Source organism: Cervus elaphus, chromosome 12 (assembly GCF_910594005.1).
Source record: "Cervus elaphus chromosome 12, mCerEla1.1, whole genome shotgun sequence".
NCBI classification, from domain to species: Eukaryota; Metazoa; Chordata; class Mammalia; order Artiodactyla; family Cervidae; genus Cervus; species Cervus elaphus.
Window position 1 is genome coordinate 11,329,218 of NC_057826.1, and position 21,539 is coordinate 11,350,756.

The following is a 21,539-nucleotide window of genomic DNA, read 5'->3' on the forward strand; positions in this document are numbered from 1 at the left end:
GAGGTCCACTGATAATATTTTCATAACCTCCCTTGGGGATGTATCTTATTGGACAATCAATCTCATTGCAGGTATTTTATCCCCATATCAAACATGGGTTTTTCATGCTACAGTTAATTCTATTAGCTTCACTACTTTCACTGAGCTTGAATTAGAATATCTACCTTATTTTCTCTGTGCATTTGTACCTACTGAATCTTGAGAGAGGAGGTGTGGCATCCTTTGCTCTCAGCAGGAACAAGCTACAGTATTACCTCTGGAATGGCATGAACCAGCGTGTGTCTTAATATTTTTTGCCAAGCTCTGTGTTCATGTACTCAGCATATGAGTGAGGTGATGTATAAGTGATTAAAGAAAAAAAGCTACTGTAAAACCATTTATAGAGAATGACTTATTTTATTTTAAAACCTAATTATCATCTGGTGGTTTCCTATGAGCTGTAGAATGAAACAAAGGAGAAGAAAAGTTGTTCCAAAAATGATGACTGATTCTGTGTTTCTTTGTTTCTTTTGGTCTATTGCATTGGGTCAAATTTTTGAAGACACTGAATCAAATTTTGGGAAAAGAGATGAGTTCAATTTGTTCCTTCTGAGGGCTTTTTGTCCTGAAGGAATTCGCTGCATGTCACTTCACAGAGTGTTCTTCTTCTCATCTATTCCACTAACCCTCCATCCAACCCTGGTGTCTCCAGAGGTTAATAAACGAGTTTCAAAACTCACACTCAAAGAGTCTCAGAGCACCTAAAGAGGTCTGAGGCCCTGGGGTGGGGACCGGCCATCAGTTTAGGTCTAGACCAGGTCAACGGCCAATGACAGCCATCGTCTCCTCTCAGCTGTTCAGTGGCCTCTGTGAATTGAGTTGCTGACATTCATCCAGTCTCTGGACAGCTGTCCTCACAGAAAGCATCGCCTCAACGGGCATTAATGGGCTCTCTTGTGGCAGCCTCCATGGGCAATTCATTGAGTCTTCTCCTTTCTACATTCCTTTTTCTCCTCTCCACCAGCATCATCTTCCTTTTCTCCATTTCTGCTTTCCCCTCCTCCTGTGTTTTCCCTTTTCTTTTCCTTCTTGGTTTTGCCAGTAGGTGGCCTGGAAGAAAAAAAAAAAAAAAAGAGCAGCAGCTGTTCCTGAGGGGAGAACGTCTTAACATCTCAGACAGTGCCCTCTGCCAGGGTTTGCCAAGGGACCTAAGACACGGCCGGGCTGCTGGGATAGACTGCTCATCCCTCCCACAGTGTCCGCCCTTCTTGGCCCCAGCCCTAAGCTGCTTGGCTCAAGGTGTGTCAGAATTGACTCTGGGGGTGTCTATTTTATCCACTGAGCCTCTCCTTTCATCACAAGGCAGGGAACACGACTGTTAGTAGAACAGATGGGCCCACAGGGAATTCTGAGTGATTCAGTCATTGTGGTGTAAACCCTTCATTATAACTCCCTCTCAGCACAACCAGGAGGCACCAGGAGTGGAAGGTTGTGGTGGCTGGGTTTCCCTGGTGGCTTAGCGGTTAAAAAAAAAAAAAATCCACCTGCCAATGCAGGAGACACAGGTTCGACCCCTGGGTCAGGAAGATCCCCTGGAGGAGGAAAGGGCACTGTACTCCAGTATTCTTGTCTGGGAAATCTAGATCTTATGGACAGAGGAGCCTGGCTGGCTGCAATCCATGGGGTCTCAAAGAGTCATACATGACTTAGCAACTAAATAATGACAATGTTTGTGATTTCCTTCTCTGAAATGCACTCTTGGCAGGTGGGTGTATATATGACAATCATATTCCCAGACCAGAATCAGTGCAACCTGTCCTGACCAGACATTATTGGATTTATAATATATTGATTAGACAAGTTTTTTTGTGAAAGTAAAATTTAATCTCCATTTAAAATCACTTTAGCAAATCACTTGAATTAGAAGGAATAAAATTTTATGAAACTAAGACTGCTTGAAAATCTGCAGCATGAATTCCATAGACTTCTTGAATGCCCTTGGATGTCTTCAGATAACAAAGAGTAGTAACTCTTTGTAACTTCCATCCTTGAAATCTCCAGGTCTGCTTTTAGGTTATCCAACTTCATCCTCTTAATCTCAATTTAAGAGTCAAAAGTAGACCAAAGGAAGCCTTATCACTCAGATGCTTACTTTTCCAACCAGAAGGAGGCAATGAATGCTCTCAAGCTATGAAAAGAGAAAAAAAAATTCAACAATTTTATAGTGGTTCTTTTCTTATTAAAAAGCCTAAATCACATTTCTCTAGCTACCTCTATTTAGTATTTAAAATCTGTGTACAGCATTGTATGGGGAAATTCAACCAACATACCACACATTGGCTTGTATTGCATGCTCAGCCACTCAGTCATGCGGCTCTCTGTGACCCCATGGACTGTAGCCTGGTAAGCTCCTCTGTCCATGGAATTTTCCAGGCAAGAATACTGGAGTGGGTTGCCATTTCCTTCTCCAGGGGATTTTCTTCACCCAGGATCAAACCCACATCTCCTGCCTTGGCAGGTGGATTCTTTACCACTGAACCACTAAGGCTAAGAACACTTATGTGATCAAGAATCTATCCAAGCTTTTCGAATGGAACCAAGAGCTTCAGTTGGTCAATATTAAACAGATATGGAATCCCAGATATCCTTTGTAATTCAGAAGGTAAAATTACCTAGTGCAGCCACTTTGGGCAAGGGTTTTCATTTTCAGAGTAATGACCAGGATCAATAAAGTAGTCACATAGGAAAAGAATTGCGGTTTAGAGTTGGGGGAAGTATCCCAATACCAGCTCGGGCTCTACAACCTTGATGATCTACTTTCTCTCTTTTATATGTTGGGCCAAATCATCCTCTGGCACCTTATGGGTTGTTTTTGTCACTTAAAGGATATAAAATTACTTGAAGATCAAAGTGCTAAATATTAATAATTAGAATAAGCCATTATGCATCATAATAAAAAGAGAAATAGCTTTGGAGAAATATAATTTCTAAATTAGACAGACTGTCTAAAAAGAACAGTGCTTGGTTTTGTGATTTATATATTCATTCATTTAGAGAAAGTGATAGAAGAAATCTGAGAAATGTCATGATCAGATTGGCTATCTGCCAATTTGTTCTAATTTTTTTAAGAAAAAAAAACTGCTCAAACACTTCTGATTTTATAGGAAAGACCGTAAATAAAGAATGTAAAAAAGAAAAAAAAATCTGATTTTCACCATTTGTAGTCTGCACATGCCTTGAGCTTTGCATTTTAAAAGAAGGCATTTTTTTTTTTCTGATTTTTTACCAAACCTTTTCCTTGCCTTGCCATTTCCAAACATACAACTCGCATTGAAAGCAAATGACAAGTGAGGGAGAACTGGTTCGTAGCTGCCAAGATATCTCTACCTTAAAGTAGCACTGGTTTAATTCACACAGGGCAAAAGGAATGTCTGAGAAGGGGTGAAATTTTCAGGCTTGGGCACTGAGTGGCAGTGTCCGTTCCTGAGTCCACAGCTTCTTCTGTCATTGTTCGCCGGCACTTCGGGCACCATCATTTTCCCATCTACACCAGTTAAAATACCATGTTGTCATTTCCCTTTGTCCCTTCTTTTCTTCCATAGTGCGTCAAGAAAACTGAGAGAATGGAGTGAACGTATATTATGTATACAAACAATATCCTTTGCTAACACTGTGTGCTAGTCATAGGAAAAATATTTTTCCATGTGACTTCTGCTCATTTTTCTAAGCTTTGACCTCTTCTCTAAAAATTCAGTCCATGTGACGCAAATCCAAAACTTGCCATGGGCTAAAGTGATGATAAAAATGAAGGAATCAGGTTTTTAGGACAACAGGGAGTGGTGAGGGTTGTGCCAATGGGAAGGACCACCCCCAAGTCCACCAGGTTGTACAAAGTTTTGGAGCACCCCGGTCAGGGTCACAACATATTGTATGTGAATGGTGCCCCCTAGTGTGGAGCGATGTATGCCCAGCCCATCTGTCCATTCAAGACACCTTCCTTGAACTTACCGTTTGCCAGGCATAGTTCTAACTGCTAGGAGATAGCAATGAACAAACAGACAGAAAACTCTGGTCTCTCAGAACCTAGAGGCATTCTCATTCAATTACTTTTTAAAGCCAAAAAGCACTATGCCAACCAGATAAAGTGCATATGCATGCTGAATTTGGCCCATGGGTCCACTAAATAATGACCCCTGCCCTAGGCTTTTGAATGAGTTCCGTGATCTTGCAGATTTTACCCACAGGGACAGAACACAGATATGGACCATGTATTTGCACCCGCTGCTTAACTCATGCGTAAGGAGAGCTCCTTGAACATGGAGAAGTCAGAAAATTAATTTTCAACTACCATTCTATATCCCTACCCCAATGTCTGTACTTGCCACCCCTTTTTCCAAGAAAATATAATTCCTAGAGGTGATCTGTTAGGTGAGTGAGGAAAGAAAATTAGAATGAGATGGAGGTCATGGCATTCTGCCAAAGCATTGTCTGACTAAGTACCTGTCTGTTCAGAAGGCGATGGGCAAAGCAAGCACTGAGCATGGTCAGTGTGACTTGAGACAATTCAAAGTCCACTCTTAACAACCTACAAATTCAATTAAAATTTTTTCAAGCAAAAAGGAAGAGTCCCCAAAGTATTATGTCTCTTAGGGGTTATGCTAACAGAAACAGGGCAATTGCAGAATTTAAAGAGCTCTCTTATAAAGAATGTATTTCTTACTCTGATGGCATCTTAATGACATTAGATAAAAGTTTTATTTAATCTGCATCTAGGCAAAATGGAATGGAAAGGAAGTCTGGTTACCTAGCTACTTTCATGGGTGGAAGATTTTCTTGTTTCTTTCTTTCTTTCTTTTTTTGCATTGGAAACTTCAGTAAAACGGAAAAGAAAATTTGCACTAATTTTCTACAAGAAGCTTTAAAGAAGTGCTGTGATGGTATTCAAAGAGTTTAAAAGTTTTCCACCTCACAGTTTGGATTTTCTTAAATAAGATCATGACTCAAAAATATTTAAAGAACCTAGGTCACAAATCTGACAGGAGATAGTTGTAGGATGTAGACATAAAGATGGAAGGTAAGCATTCACATCTTCCAAGAAAGAGAATAGAGATCATGTATGATCATTCTTCCTCTTTTCTACCTGCCTTCCAGGAACCTTTCTTTCCCAAACCCCTTATAAATAAATGAGAACAATAATAATAATCAGAGGAGAGTTTCCCCATCAACCCACATGCTATATTAAATAACTTTTCCCAAAGTTTGGGAGCATTTCCTGAAAACCCTCAAAGGTATTAATTTTTTCCTCTCTCTTTAAATCACAAAGCAAAATTCCACTGTCCCTCTGCCACCCCCCCTCTTCTAAAAAAAAAAAAAAAAAAAAAAACTTGTCGAGTTTTGCTTTTCTATTCACTGCAGTGCTGGCCAAAGTAAAGCCCTCTTTCTCAATGACGTCAAGATCTTTACCAAGATTAGGCTTTCATTTCTCTATTGCAGCAATTAGCCAGGGAATGTATAAAAGGCTTCAGGGAGACTCACTGGGCTGCAGAGAGAGGCACTTTGCACCACAGACAGAGCAGGAAGGAGCCAGAGGGAGTCAGGGAAAGAGGAGTCAGACGCTCCTGGGGAAGGGAGAGAGTGAGACAGGCTGGAGAAGAACAGAAAGTGTGTGTAAACGGAGTAAAGAGGGGAAAAAACTACCCTGAAAGCACATTTTCAAAACTCTGGCAATTCTAGAAAGAAACGGGCTACGTTTCTGAACACAGAGACAATGAAAAGCTACAGAAAATTTTGCAATCTCTGCCACAGTCTCATAGGTGCTTAGAAATGAAAGTAGAACTGCCTGTCTTTAACCGACTCTGAGAGGGGTAACTGGATTAGGGACGGGTACGCCAGTTTTTTTGTTTTTGTTTTTGTTTTTTTTTTTAACATCTTAAATCCTGAAAAAAAAAAAAAAAAAAAAGCAGCAGCTCCGAATTGAATGAATTGATGGGCACACTCCAACTGCTGGGCTGGAGAGACTGGAACTTGGTCTTGCCATTTCTGCTTCTTTGAAAAAGGAGACAACTTGGGCTTCTTTTTTAATTGAGTTTTCCTCCTTCTCTCCCCCTATCCCCCACCCCCACCCCCGACCCCCCCCTTCACCTCCCCCCACCCCTCTCCATCACCACCCCCCCCCTTTTAAATAAGAGGGTGAAGGGGAACCAGAGCGCACAAGGGAACTGACCCGGGAGGCAGAGAAGATGGGCATCCTCAGCGTAGACTTGCTGATCACACTGCAGATTCTGCCAGTTTTTTTCTCCAACTGCCTCTTCCTGGCGCTCTATGACTCGGTCATTCTCCTCAAGCACGTGGTGCTGCTGCTGAGCCGCTCCAAGTCCGCTCGCGGGCAGTGGAGGCGCATGCTGACCTCAGAAGGAATGCGCTGCATCTGGAAAAGCTTCCTCCTCGACGCCTACAAACAGGTGAGCGGCGCTCCAGGGGCTCCTCCGCAGGGCCGTCGTGGGTGGGAGGCGGAGATGCTGGAGGGGACCCGATGCCCGCAGGAGCTGGGGGGTGAGCACTCTGGAGCCCTGTCTGGAGGCCCTAGGGTGATGCTTGGGTGTTTACTCTCTTCACCTGTTGCACAATCGCACACCTGAAATCTGGGGATGACAGATATTACTGAGTCCCAGTGACTGTGTGACTTCAGAAGGAGTCAGGAGTGGCTTGCTGTGACTTGGGAGCAGAGGGTATTTGTGCCTGTAGAATAAGGTTGGGAAACATCAGAAAGGTGTCCAGGGAGGGCAGATCCCTGCCTTTGTTCTGCTCTCATCATGAACTGGCAGTTTTGATGTTTTGCTTGATGAGAGGCTGCGTGAGACTTTAGGAAAGACTGTTCAATGGGTGGGCACTAAAAAGCAGGGAGAAAGCAAGACAACACCACGCAGAACTCTCAGAGAGCTGACAAGATTTAAGGAAATAACAGAGCAGGTGTGATTCAGCTGGTTGCAGCTTCATTCCTGGTAGAAGTAAGAGTTAATGGGAGCAAGTCTGTATGCCCGTCATCTCCTGCCTTGATCTGGATTTCAGCCTTTTGAAGCAGTTATCCAGCACTGAGTCTGGAGTTAACTCGGTATCTGTTTGAAAAGGAAAGATCTGAGAACAAGCTGTCAACCATCCAGACTTTGTTTGAGAAACCACATTTGCTTTGTTTCTCAAAACTTAAGCAGGTTGCCTTTAGACCGAGCAGATAAGTCTAAGGTTCACAACAGTCTCAAAGCTGTTATAACTGGTGGCTAGAACCATGGAGCGGTGGCTTCACTTACCTGCTGAAGCCATGTCCCAGGGGCTGCCCTCTCAAAACCAGAGAGGTGTTTGTTTCCAAGTGAAGAATGCTGCTTCAAGGTGGTGGAGCATCCTTGGATCAGATCTTAAGGGGCAAAGAGGAAAGGACACTGGGTCCTTTGTGAGTTTGCTCCCTCTGCCTATGCCCGTGTGACTCCTGAAGGTCCCTGAGCTTAGGGGGTATTGACTCATCCCATAAAAGCTATCAAAGCAGACATCCTTGATTTCCCCAACAGTATGGAGGGACCTTGCCTGAGATGCTGGGGAAAGGGCTTTAAGAGGAAGATGGGAACTAGTGAGGTGATGTATTATAGGCAGGCAGAACCTCAGAAACAGCTGGAAAACTAGAATAAGAGGAAGAAGAGAACGAGTCCTCTATAAATAAACACTAGAAAAATAAATCTAGTGAATTAACCTATGGTAACCAGGGGGGAATGGTTGGGGGGAAAGATAGATTGAGAGTTTAGGATTGACATGTACACACTGCTGTCTATAAAACAGATAGTCAACAAGGACCTATAATATAGAACAGGGAACTCTGCTCAATACTCTGTAATAACCTAAGTGGGAGAATAATTGGAAAAATAATAAGTATATCTATATGTATAACTGAATCACTTTGCTGTATGCCTGAACCTAGCAAAACATTGTTAATTAACTATACTCCAATATAAAATAAAAATTAAAAAATATCTCTGCACCAGCATAGGAAAGGAAGTCATTTCTAGTAACAAGGAATCTGGAGTAGGATCCTTCCACTGAAAATTAAACAAATGTTTAAGAAGAAAATATTCATGGTGAATTAGGAAAGTTTGACTTTGACACTTGTCTTTGTTATTGGTAGTAACCTGCAGAGGGTTTGTATTTGTTGTCTTAAAGATAGAAAAATAGTTAAGAGCGCTTGTTAGTAAGTGAAATTTTCTTTATAATAATATTAAATGATACTCAAAGTTCTAACACCAAAACCTCATTTTATATTATGTACATGGGCTGAATGGGTGATGTGGGAAGGAGCTATTGAGACGATCACTTCTTTTGCACACATGTATACACTGAATGTCTACGTTTCATTTTGGTGGGTAGAGAATTTAGAGGAGAGTGGGGCTTACACAATTGTGTCAGGTGTATTATGAATTAGGAAGTTCTTTCACCTGTATCTGTTTTTCCTAGGTGTTAGGAGATAACATGGCAATGTCAGTTATTTGATCTCTATTAAACTCTTCCTGTTTTGAAAGTCACTGACTTTTGCCATACAAGAGAAACCACTGCTTTGGAGAATTTTACCTATATCCATAGAAACCCTCACATAAACTATGGAGGTTGTAATGTCACCCACCCATGGTAAGTGAGGCTGTTTCTCCTCATCAGCAGCTTATTGAAATAAAAGGAGGAAAGGAAACACATACCTCTTTGATAAACTTGATCACTTATTTGTTTTTTCACCAACCTATAGTGTTTCATTGTGTTGCAATGTTTTGTTGTCCCTCCTCTAAGAGACTGAGAAGCTTGAGTGATCTGTTTTCTTCTTTGCACATGGTTTGTGTTCTTCTGTACTCTTTCTGTCCACTGATTTGATTAGTGACCAAGTTCATGACTGATGTAATGCTGTTTGTTTTCATGACTTATGTAATAGCTGCCATGAGAAGAAGCAACCCAAGAGCTCATATATCCTGAGATAAGACTGGACTGGGTGTGTGATGACTGGAAACGTGGTAAACACAGCTTGCACTCAATTTAGGTCTTCTTCCATCTCCAAGTGTAGCAAGGGTGGTGGTGGCATTTCAGGGTCACCCAGAACCTCTAAAACGGGTTGAATCACTTCCCCGAATGCTATTGTCATCTGGGCCACTGTCATTGGGTGTAGCCATGTCTAGAGACTCACTGGAGGAGTCTCTGTTTGGTATCACCCTGTTTCACAATCCTGACTTGAGGCTGCCACCCCCAGAAGCAGAGTGTTCCGGGATGTACAGTGTGCACATACCATACAGTGAGGCAGGCCTTTTCTAACTCTCCTGGTTGTTGAATGGCAGATACTTGAGAAGCTATTTAGAGAAAGTGCGGTAAAAATGTTAGCCCTGTGTTTGGCTTCTGCAGGAGGCAACAAAGAAATGAAAAAAAAAAAAATTGGGACAAAATAAAACAGAAAACCCTTCTTCCTTAAAATGTTGCATGGGATTTAAAATGAACTTTCTAGGGAAGCCTGTAGAGATAATTTGAGTTTGATTAGAGGGAGTCCCAAGCATGATTTTGATGAAAAAAGAAAATCTAATGGATTTTGTTGAGAGATTGAGGTGCATAATAGATATTTGTTATTTAAGTTTTCCCTAGTCAGTGTCACTGCATCTAACACTGCATCCTTGTGCTGGTGCTCAAAGACACAAAAATACAACCAGTAAGCAGACGGCTCTGTCTGTGAGGCTGGCTCCTACCTAAATGAAGTGTAAAAGTAAACACACAGTATAGATGCTGACACGCACTTTAGCTCCTACATGGTCAATACTGCTGTGGCACAGAAAACATATTCATTTGAACATATAATTTTGGTTTTGAAAGGGTCTCTTTAACATTCTCCTCCTCCTCTTCACTCCCCTCAGCCTTTTGACACTCGTTTCTATAATGGAAAATGGCTCTTCTAAGAACCAAGCATTCCCCAAAGAACACAAGGCAGGCTACCACCAGAGTTTGTTCATCACTTGGATAAAACACTGGGAAATGATAGAGCTTTGAGCTATGTTTTCAAGTTACAAATCAAAAAGAATATGGCCAAACAGGGACTTGAACTCAGAGGAAAGAGTAGGTAGCTGATCCGCTGATTCGTTTGGCCAATTTGAATATAAATGGTTAAAATGCTGCTTAATAATTGTTTGGCCACGTTTGTAAGGACATTGACGTAGCCTGGTCATTATGTCAAAGAATTTGAAATTTCCTGATAGTTAATAGAGGCATTCCAGGGCTTTGGAGAGCAAGAAGGAGACGTAAAAAGAATTCTGCCACATACCTACCCCCATTTTTATCATTTGCTTTACTTTCTATCATGAGATTAGGTGATATTTTGTCCAGAGGCCTTTCTCAGGCTGTGGAAAAGGAAGAAAAACAAGGTTAGTAGTATATGCTCTATTTCCAGCTTCTACTTGATGAATGGTTCTTTCTTTTTTTTCCCCCTTGCCCTGCATTTCACAGTCCACATGCTAAAGCAGCATTATCCTTGTCCTCATGCACTGAAAACTGTCAGCAAAAGGGATCCTATCATCAAGGGAATCAAATATACACCATATATTTACACTCTTGTTCATATTTATAAATATGGCTATGACAACATTTGAGCTTGGCCCAGAGATGTCTTCTGCTGTAAAAATGCAAACCCTTTATTTCCCTCCCTGGTTGGTGTTGTGTTGATGTTGATTATAAAAAACATAAGAAAGGACAAATGTAATAGTGCAGATGAGAGACATAAAAGTCAGTGATGACGATATTACATTTTACGTATGTCCTTTCTGATCCTTGCAAAATAAAGGGACCCTTTGGGAACATCGGAACTTCAAGACCAATTAGTGGAAATGATGCTTCTTGTGTTTGGGCATTAAATACTGGGCAGGGTTCTCTTTAGAGCGGCTAATGCTGGCAGGGAAAGAGGTACCGACCTAATTACTCTTCCGCAAGAGTAAAAAATGCCTTTTGAATGCCTCTTTGGCAAATATGTCTCATTAAGGACAAAAACCAAACACAAACCCTCTAAGAAGGAGAAATTAAGATGATAGGTAACTTGTGGCCAGGAGACTTTCTGTGCCACTGTGGGAAATTAAAACAGAGTTTGGGAGTACCAGGGGATAACTTGTTTTTGTCGAGCTTCTTTCCTGCAGCCTAAATGTTATTATGGACCAACTTTATTTTCTTCATCATTTTGGCTTTTTGTCAAGGAATGTTTTGCTCCTGGGGAAAGAATCTTCCACCATGGAAGACAGCAGTGATTCTCCCATTCCACCTTAGCAAGGTGTGAAGCAGAGTAAACTCAGAAATTCACCCTTTGAAACTTTGGTCATAGTACAAACTTAATTTTCTTGATGACCAAATAGGAAGGTGAGAAATGAACAATAATATCCATCTAAAAGATTTTTTTTTTTCAGTTTAAAGCAGACTTCCATTTTTTAAAAAGTTTTTTTCCTTTATTGTTGCTAAAGTATCCCATATCAGCAGTTTTTAGCAAAAATAGACAAATTTTGTGATTAGAATATGACATTTATAAAAACAGACTACTGGTCTACTCATGTCTGGCCCTTCAAATCATGGGTGTGTGTTTTCCCCTCCTAGTTGTAGTAATAGCATTGTGCATACCTATGCATTTTCTCTTACCTAATCACCCTCATGAACAAAAGTATAATTCTTTTTATGACATTCTAATCTGCAGTCAAGTCCTATGGCTGCTTTACAAAATGAAGAGGACTTGCTACTCTCATTTTATGCATGACCAGCAGAGATGACCAGGAACAGACCAACAGCATTGGGTGTGGCCTGTGAGAGTGCTCTACGGTGGGGTTCTGGGGGGTTCACCCTTCGAAATCATCTGCCTTGGTGAGGTCTGATGTTCACTGTAGGTCAAGGTTATTATTAAGTGTAAAATGCTTCACTGACGTCTAACTAAGATGATAACACCTACCATTCATTCAAAACTTTATTCAACAAAAAATTCCAAGCGTACATATCCATCATTCTCCAGCTTAACAAAATGCCAACCTCTGCCCCCTGCCCCACCAAACACACCTACTAAAGAACATGATATATCTGGTAGCTTATCCTAACTTTTGATTTTAAAGTAAAGGTGTTGTACTTGTTCTAAGTTTCTAAGTTGAACTAACATGTTTGTATTTTGAGAAAAATTATGTGGCTGACCTATACATTGTCACTAAAGAAATAGAAGGTGCTTTATTTAACTTTCCAAGAAAATTAATTATAGGTAACAAGAGAGTCCCTGTGACTGAGGTCAGATTAGATTACTCAGTTGAAGAATCAGGTATAATGCAAGGATCAACAGTTCAGCTTGGGTGAGAGTTAGGTGCATCAGAGGCCCATGTCACAAGGCCAACACAATTGTTCCGTTCTTAGAAATGACTCCAAAATGCAAGTGGATGTTTTCTACTTACCAGGAACCTACAAGTCTGCAGTCCAGAGATGATTCTTCTCCTATGTGTGGGTTCCTCACTTAATGAGAAGTTGCTACAATAGCTAGTGGATTCAGACTGGTCTGAATGCATTCAGATCTTTGTATCACAGTATGTTGAGAAACACAGCACAACAATATTGTTGAAAGCAGCCATCCTAGAATCATTATTGCTTTTTTAAATGGGGAAGATCTAATGAGAAGGCGATGCTACCTTTTATCTAAATCTACAAAGAAGTACAAAAATAACCCATAGATTAAAATAAAAAGTTATAATACCTTTAGGATGTATATCTTTACATTTTAAGTACATTTTAAAATCTCAAGAGATGAATGTAGCTCATATAAAACAGTCCAGCTAAAAGTGGTTTACTAGATTTCTTCACCTAGTTTCACTTACAAATTAACCAGGAACATTAATATAAAGAAAACCTTTCTCCTGACAGTGACTGAAAACAAATGTACTTATTTCAATCACAACACCACCTTCCTTTTCTAAGAAAGAAGATTATTATTTTAAGATTTATTTTAGAAAGCTTATAGTCCTTGTTTTAAACCTGCCCTGCTAGGATTTTCCACAAGGGAGATAAAGGATTTCTTGACTTCTTCTTCTGCAGTTAAAACAAGTTATGCATTAACATCAGGTAGAAGCTTCTCCATGAAACCCCTTGATTATTTTATATCAGTTTAGATTGTTGAGTTTTTAACAATTCGCTTGTAAGTAACTTCAATTAACAGCAATGTTATATGCAGTGGTATTTATATGAGGGGGAAAAGTGAATCCAGTTGGAGGTGTTTTGTAATATTAAGGATAGTGTATAAAAATCAATTATACTCTTGTAAGTTGTCCCCAATGTTATTGGCTTTGATTAAACCATTCTAGGGGAAGATCCAATTCTGTTAATTCAAACTGAAGTAATTGGCTCTTTTATGTTGCCTGCTTTTTATTATCAATTTAGAGATTCAAAGGCCAGCAAACTTTCTTTCAGCCTGTGTTCAATGATTTAAAACACATACAAAGGGAGCACCTAGAACAATTTTGCTCTATACCTCTTCTGCCCAAGTATTCCATAATTCAGAGGAATTTGTTAATAAAATGTATGGTAGGAAAGTAAATGGCTTGTGACTTCCGAAAGTGAAACAGACTAAAACACACATGAAATATGAGAAATTAAAAGTCAAATTCTACAAAAGATAAAAGTGTATGTTTTCATTCATTTGTTTCTGTAATAGAAATGGCGACGTTCTAAGTCAAAAGAACCCCAAAGTATGCAGTAGCCATAGAAACCTCCGGAAATGATGTCATACCAAGGAAAGCTCGAATCACTTCTAAGAATAATTATATTACAACATACAATTACGCAGAAAAACGGTATTCAGTTTCACGTTTGCATGGCATCTGTGATCGCAACTTACACTCCCACAATGATAGACAGTGTACAGAGCTCTTTTCCCTGGGTCATCTTTCCATAAACATACGAGGAAGATGGGCATCATAAATGACCATTTTACAGATGGGATAGCTGCAGCACTTAAGAGATTAAGTGGGAGTAACTCTTCTTATAAATGGCAGACACCAGGTTTTCGCGTTCCGGGTAGGAATAAGCCCACTGGTATCCTTGTCCATTGGTTCAGATTAAATGACTTTTAGGCAAGACTATAAAGGACTTTCTTGAGTACTTTAGAATTCAGAAGTGGGAATTCAGAAAGAGGTGCCATGTCCCACAACTCTGATCATTTATTTTAAAGTAGACCATTCACTTTTCACTTTTAAAATGAAGTCCATTAATCATTTGTTATATATTGTGAGCTAAGCACTGACAGAGTAAGGACAGTAAAGAACACCAGTCTCAACTTAATTATGAAGACAGTCAGCTGCAGTACCTTCAGTGATGAAAAAATTACCTTTAGTGGCGAGACAGAATGAAAAAGACTTTTATTCTCTTTAGGGCCATTCATCACCTTACCTGCCATGATGGGTCTTTACTCAAGTCAATATGTGTTTACCATATCCTCCGAAGGAAATAGCGCATTTTATTAGAGCCAACTGTTTCTGTACAGAGTGAAGTGAGCGCGTGTTTCACGTGGTATTGCCTCTCTCTTTCGTTTTCCATCGCCAGGTGAAATTGGGTGAAGATGCCCCCAATTCCAGCGTGGTGCATGTCTCCAATCCGGAAGGAGGTGACGCCAGCGGAAATGGTGCCCAGGCGAAAACAGTGGATGGGACTGAGTGCCACCTTCTGGACTTCGCCAGCCCTGAGCGCCCACTGGTGGTCAACTTCGGCTCGGCCACCTGACCTCCTTTCACTAACCAGCTGCCAGCCTTCAGCAAACTGGTGGAAGAGTTCTCATCCGTGGCTGACTTCCTGTTGGTCTACATTGATGAGGCTCATCCTTCAGATGGTTGGGCGGTGCCTGGGGATTCTTCTTTGTTTTTCGAGATAAAGAAGCACCGGAACCAGGAAGACCGATGCGCGGCAGCCCACCAGCTCCTGGAGCGTTTCTCCTTGCCGCCCCAGTGCCGGGTTGTGGCTGACCGCATGGACAACAATGCCAACGTCGCCTATGGGGTAGCCTTTGAACGCGTGTGCATTGTTCAGAGACAGAAAATTGCTTATCTGGGAGGAAAGGGCCCCTTCTTTTACAACCTGCAAGAAGTCCGGCGTTGGCTGGAGAAGAATTTCAGCCAGAGATGAAGGCTAGATTAGCTGGTTAAAAGTATGATTGTAACAGAGCTTTTTTTGTTTTTTGTTTTTTTTTAATTTATGTAAAGACACGGAAACTAAGAATTCAATCCACTATTTCAACTGAGTCCCATTTTCTCACTGAAAGACGGGAATTTACGTGTCAGAAGAACATAAACCTCTAACATCTCGATATTACTTTCACCACTTAAATGGCTTTTGGCTAAATAGTAGCCCCATCTCTTCTCTTCCTGGTGAAAAGCCCTGAATGAAAAGATCCCAAGATGGAAAAGAAGAAAACTTGTTTCAGCATGTGTTCATTTCTGCCCTGAGAAAAGAAGTGATACAGCTGATGCCTGCCCTGGGACCTGAAGAAAAGACTTACCGGAATGACTGCTATGTTAGGGGTGCCACCATCCTTGTTGGTGTAAAGGGTACTAGTTGGGCCTTATTCAGCGTGGATAAAGCCCAACTGGATATTTGCCAAATTGTTACTTAGAATGAGTCTTCAAGCCCAGGCCATGTGGTTAGGACCTTATTGTTTAACATGTTAGAGAAGTTTCTGACCTTCTAGTTTCTAGCCATGTAGTGCTCTATGCCAGTCTAAATATCCTAGAACTCGAAGGTATATTTGCAGATATCAAGAATGATACCTACTGGAGTGTTAGAATGGTCACCTGATATCTGATGGTTACTTTCTAGGCAGGTGGAGAAAGTGCTAGAAGCAAATCAAATCGTCAAGCTAGGAAAAGGAGGCAGAAAGATTAGGAGGCTTCATAGAGCTTCACCTTGAAATTGTAGAGAGTGGTACTAATTTGTCAGTCATGGAAACATGGAAACATATGCGAAGCTAGAAGAAGAAGCTCCACTAAGATAGCATAGAGAATATACATATGAAATCAATGTATTTGTCTTATACTCTTGGATTGAAGAGAAAGGGGGGTTGAGAGGGAAAAAAAGCATTTTAATATTTGTACTACTTTTTGAAACATGTTTGTGGTGCTTACATGTTCAGTAGGTGATTATACCTCGTGATGCTGATGCAAGGTAACATCAGGGGGCCCAGTGGGGCCGGGGGCCCCCTCTCCATCCCTACAGATGTGCTGTGGTCCCACTGCTTCTTGGTCTGGGTGTTCTCTGAATGATGAGCTCAGCAGTAGAGAGCCAAACAGAGGACGAGAAAGTGTGAGACAGTTCCCATCAGCGATTGTGGAGGCTTTGCTTCTAAGGCAATCCTCAGGATCATGGAGTGTGGTAGGGTGGAATTCCCATTCATATTTAATTTGGACTTGGGTTTTCCTTTGTTCCTCTTAGATGAGGTATAGTCATCTAAGACTTCTGTAGTACATTTTTATAATGCTATTTTAATATATATACCATATTTCTCTTTAAAATGAAGATATTATAGTTTTACTTATAAGTAATATAAGTAATAACTAATATCCTAACTTCCAAAAGAGATCAACCAATTTTGTATATTAAATTTTTATTGTAAATTTGAGGATGTTGTCAGATCATAGTATATAGTTATATTTATATGTACATTCAAAGGTTCTTTTGGCCATTCCATTAATAATTGAATCATAAAACTAATAGAAAAGATATCTAAAATCAAAAATATCTTCCTGAACTAACTGCCTGAAATCAGAAAAAAATGGGAACTGAGTGTGCAAGAACCAAAAACCATTTTTTTTTTAAATGGAGCAACGTAATAGTCACATCACTGCATCGTTTATTGTCTAGATATTAAAGTGCCATTTTAACTGATTATTTTTAACTGCAACATTTAAGCTTCTCACTGTTCTAAATTCTACAAAATGTACCGACAAAGAAACAAATTTTGAAAATGTGACATTAATGAATTTCTGGAAAATCACATTGAGATGAGATTACTTCTGAGTCCTCAGTTGTTAAACCCTGTAACTCGAGGCTTATCGGTATAGCCCCTTGATTTTTATCTTCAAAATGGTATCGAGATTTATGTGGTGTCCTGGGGAAGAGAAAGAAAAGTTGGTGGCAGCACACTCAGGCTGTCGTCTTTAAACCTCCCCTTTGTTCCACACATACAATAAGGGAACAGGATGTTGGCGAAGCTGGTGGGGGGATGAGACGTGGCTAAGGCAGGCAGTGCCAGTTGTCTGGGGGAAAGGGGGATGAGAAAACTACCCTGCTGTGATACATTTTTAAAGAAAGAGAAGGTTGTGTGCATGCAATTCTTCTCCCTGAGGATAGGCCGGTGGAGACAGGAAGCAGTAGGAAGTAAACCTACAAAGGTAAAGGCTGAATATCAGGGACAAAGACATGTTCAGTGGAACACAGGAGAGTTACCGGAAGAAAGGCTGTTGAGGGCCAATGGAGAAAGTGAATTGACAAAGCTCAGGAATCCTACAATATGTAAAATGGCTTGGTGTTATCAGAGTTAGGAGAAGCCTATAACTATGTAACTTATTTATCTCAACATGAACTTTTGTGATTTCCTGTGGTGTATCTTTAAGGAACTTAATAAGAACTCATTATTTGAGATAGAGGAGAATCAGTGTTTAGCTGGTATGCTCAGAGAAATTCTTAGATTGTCAATATCCTGAAATTGACAGGTATTGTCAATACCCTGAAATCAACACCCCACCTATCTTATCTTTTATAAAGTATGTTCCTTTGAAGAATATTTGTTCCTGTTCTCACAAGGCAAAATTTATAAATTTATATATATATGGTATAAGGTATAAGTTTATATATACATATATAAACTTATATATATATATATATGATGTCTTTTTTTAGAACCTAAACCTTTCCCTCCCACCCAACCCCATAGGCTATGTTTACATGGAGCTATCAGTTTAGCCTTTTAAACTGAATTAGCTTGTCTATTATAGAAATACTTTCCAAGCAATTTTGGGTGTTATTTATAGCATCTGGATTTACTCAAACATTTACTGTTTGAAAGACTTATGTCTTGGAACTATTCAAAACTTACTTTATTATATTGCTTAGAGAAAATAATAGTGAAATCAATAATGACTTTCTTGAATGGGCAGAAGTGAAATGCTTGCACAATAGGATAAGTGTTTCATACAGATTGGGCTTCCCTGGTGGCTCAGATGGTAAAGAATCTGCCTCCAATGCAGGTAGACCCAGGTTCAATCCCTGGGTTGGGAAGATCCCCTGGAGAAGGAAATGGCAGCCCACTCCAGTATTCTTGCCTGGAGAACTCCATGGACAGAGTAGCCTGGTGGGCCTCAGTTCATGGGGTTCCACAGAGTCGGACACGGCTGAGTGACTAACACTTTCACTTTCATACAGATATTAAAATGTATCTGACCTCCTTAGAAGCAGGTTAGTGCTGTACTTGCTATGTGTAGCTGAAGTTATGATCATTTAACTCATATGACTTTTCATATTCATATTTTTGATCTCTGGTCTTCTGTCTTCACCTTGCTTGTAGAATGTACCCCTGATTTTTGGTAATATCAACTTTGAAATGGTCTATTGATTTAGTTAAGTGGTGGCTCAGATGATAAAGAATCTGCCCACAATGCAGGAGACCTGGATTCGACCCCTGGGTCAGGAAGATCCCCTGGAGAAGGGAATGGCAACCCACTCCAGTATTCATGCCTGGAGAATCCCATGGACAGAGGAGCCTGGTCAGCTACAGTCCATGGGGTTGCAGAGAGTGGAACACAACTGAGTGACTAACACTTTGACTTTCCTACCACTAACCAGGAAATGCCAATTCTGTGATCAAGAAGAGCAGAAAGGCCTGCTCTCTTTCATTTTGTCTGAGTGTATTTCACATTTTGGGCTCTTGAATAAAACTTATGAAATATGGGGAGATCATACATGGATGCTGCCTTGCTGCATAAAATACCAGAGACGCAGGTTAAAGACAATGTCTGTGCCTTTGGGGAAATTCCCAGCTGGATATAGGATATCAGTTGCCCTCAGCAAGCACTATGGGCTTTGTCCCCAGCAAGCAGAACACATTGATGTACATGCAAGACTTCCTATCCTGTGGATGATAAGAGGATAAACATGGACATTTATTCTACCTAATTTCTGACTTACAGTTGGAAGATAAACTTAATTACAATCAGATGGCCATTGCAAAGGGAAAAAATAGACACTCACTTCTGTCCCACTGAAGGATTAATAAAACCTTTGCCAGCATTTAAAGCTTTTCAGAACATACTCGGTGCTATTCTCTGAGCACTGGAGATTAACAGTGAGATTTTTAATTTCTCAGTGAGGTTTTAATTTAATTTTAAAATTAAAAAAATAATTTTTAAAGAAAAACAGGAGTTTTTCTTTAAAAAAATGATATTGCCAAAAATCAGAGCTAAAATATTTTTAGTTAGATTTCAACCTCCTCTCTTCTTCCTCCTTTACTTTAAACATACAAGCTAAGCCCAGTCTTCCTATGTAAGTCCAGATGGGGTGTAAGTACCAACCTCTGCTTGGTGATCCACCCTCTCTCTGTAGTGTCCTGTATGAAAGAAGAGGGACAGGACTTGGGCGATTCAGGAAGTTGCAGACTGGGAAGAACTAGGCCCTGGGGGCTTAGTCTATTGATCTGGGAAGACCTGAAAAGAAACTTCTCACCTTTGGAGGAGGGCTGATGAGTGCCATTAGAGTGGCTTTAGCAAAATATTTGGCCACTTCCTAATGCCTTCCCTTCTGGATAGCTCCAGAAGCAAGTTCTCAGACTTAAGATCCAGTGCTATTCCAAGGTGAGTCAACAAGTCGATGGCAAATACGTAGTGGTCTCTGAACAATACTGCCCATGCAAGTTGGGGCTCTCTGCCATCTTGGACAGCAGCACTGGAGCTCCATGGAGTTTATTTTTTTCTAACTTGCTGCAGAGACTTTGACGACCCAAGAGATGGTTAATGAAGTCACTATTTTGGCTCAAAACTCCCATCCCCCCCACCAAAAAAAAAAAAAAAAAAAAAAGCCAATAGGTAAACACATAAATGAAAGAAGCCCACAGAACAGAGTGGGAAGGAAAGAAAATCCTCTCAAGGCTTCTCCAGTCTGTGTCACTGGTTGGTGCGGTTTTTATGGGTGTGAAGATTGGAAGATGTCATGACATAAGAATCCAATACTTTATAACCAAAGCAATTAAAAGATATTGGGTAGGGAATGTTGGCCAGTTTTGTTTAAATTTGCATCACATCATCACCAGACTCCATCTCTCGCCCAGATAATCGGGCACCCGGACGGGGAGATTAGAATGTGCAGAAGTTACTAGTGTGCAAATGATAACTGCTAACGAAAGAGTCCTTCACTCAGTTAGTGGTTGGATGTAGTCACACTCGTTTGCCTCTGCCCATCCTCGCCTCCCTAGCAAGGAGAATATTCGGGGCATGATGCTATGAGTACTGGGTAAATGTGGTGAGAATGTGTGTGTGTGTTATCTCTGCTTCTCAACTGCAGAAACAGAAATGCTTTGGAGATTATCAGTAGAAAGAGTGTTATTATATTGGTGCTGAGTGGTATGTGTGCTTTTAAATTTGTTCTTTATTTTAATAAACTTTGAATAAAAGAATAAAGTTACTCTTTGGTTCTACTTGTTTATTTTTAACTTACTCTCTAGACCTTGCCCCTGGCTGGAATACATTCATGGTTGACAAGGGAAAGAGAATCCATCATTCTAATATTTATTCCTTGGTATTTGTGGGCAAAATCGCCAGCAATGCCAGGTTATTTTAATCTCATGCTGTGTGCCAGAGTCTTCAAGGAAATCAAGACAAGTTAAAAGAAAATCTTCAGATACTTTCCATATTCATGAACAAGTTGCACTCAGAATTCATGGAAAGGGGCCTGTTAAAGGGACTGTGGAGCAAACTGTTACTTTGTTATGTTTACACCCCAGGTTTTCTAAGTGCAAAAAATAAACCTTCCAAGAAGTTGGTTTAAGCAATACATATAACACATACAGTACATATGTATGTATGTGTGTGTGTGTATATATATGCATATATATGTAGTTATGTATATATTGATATGTATATGTGTGTATAATTATTTACATGATTGTTCACTAGTGTGTGATGAAAAAACCAACATCTGAAAACATTTATATTAGGCACTTTCCACTGTGAGATGATATAAAGGATAAGAATGGTATACGAAGGCGGTGTCCTGTTAATGACAAGGAATATTATTTGCAACATGGTTAAATATGGGCTTCCCTAGTGGTTCAAACAGAAAAGAATCTGCCTGCAATGCAAGAGATGGGGGTTTGATGCCTGGGTCAGGAAGACCCCTAGAGAAGCAAATGGCAACCCACTCCAGTATTCTTGCCTGGAGAATCCCACGGATGGAGGAGACTGGCGGGGTACAGTCCATGGGGTTACAACGAGTCAGACACGACTGAGTGACTAACACTTTCACTACTC

The 21,539-nt window shown here is 40.4% G+C and overlaps 1 protein-coding gene and 1 long non-coding RNA gene across 3 annotated transcripts in view; one reads left to right on the forward strand and one right to left on the reverse strand.

Moving 5' to 3' along the window:
* Positions 1–20,694, forward strand: part of DIO2 (iodothyronine deiodinase 2) — a 253,238-nt gene extending 232,544 nt beyond the window's left edge. The window contains exons 5-6 of one of the 2 annotated variants that reach the window (XM_043918910.1): positions 6,166–6,440; positions 14,578–15,153. In XM_043918910.1, the coding sequence (XP_043774845.1) occupies positions 6,166–6,440; positions 14,578–15,153 (851 nt within the window). Of the gene's footprint in view, positions 1–6,165; positions 6,441–14,577 lie in introns of both variants that reach the window. The other variant, XM_043918909.1, reaches the window with a different exon arrangement.
* LOC122704344 lies at positions 381–7,392 on the reverse strand. The gene is made up of 3 exons (XR_006343842.1): positions 7,284–7,392; positions 6,203–6,717; positions 381–2,167 (listed from the first exon to the last, which is right to left on the reverse strand). It is a non-coding gene; the product is annotated as an uncharacterized LOC122704344 (long non-coding RNA).
* Positions 20,695–21,539: the final 845 nt, after the last annotated feature.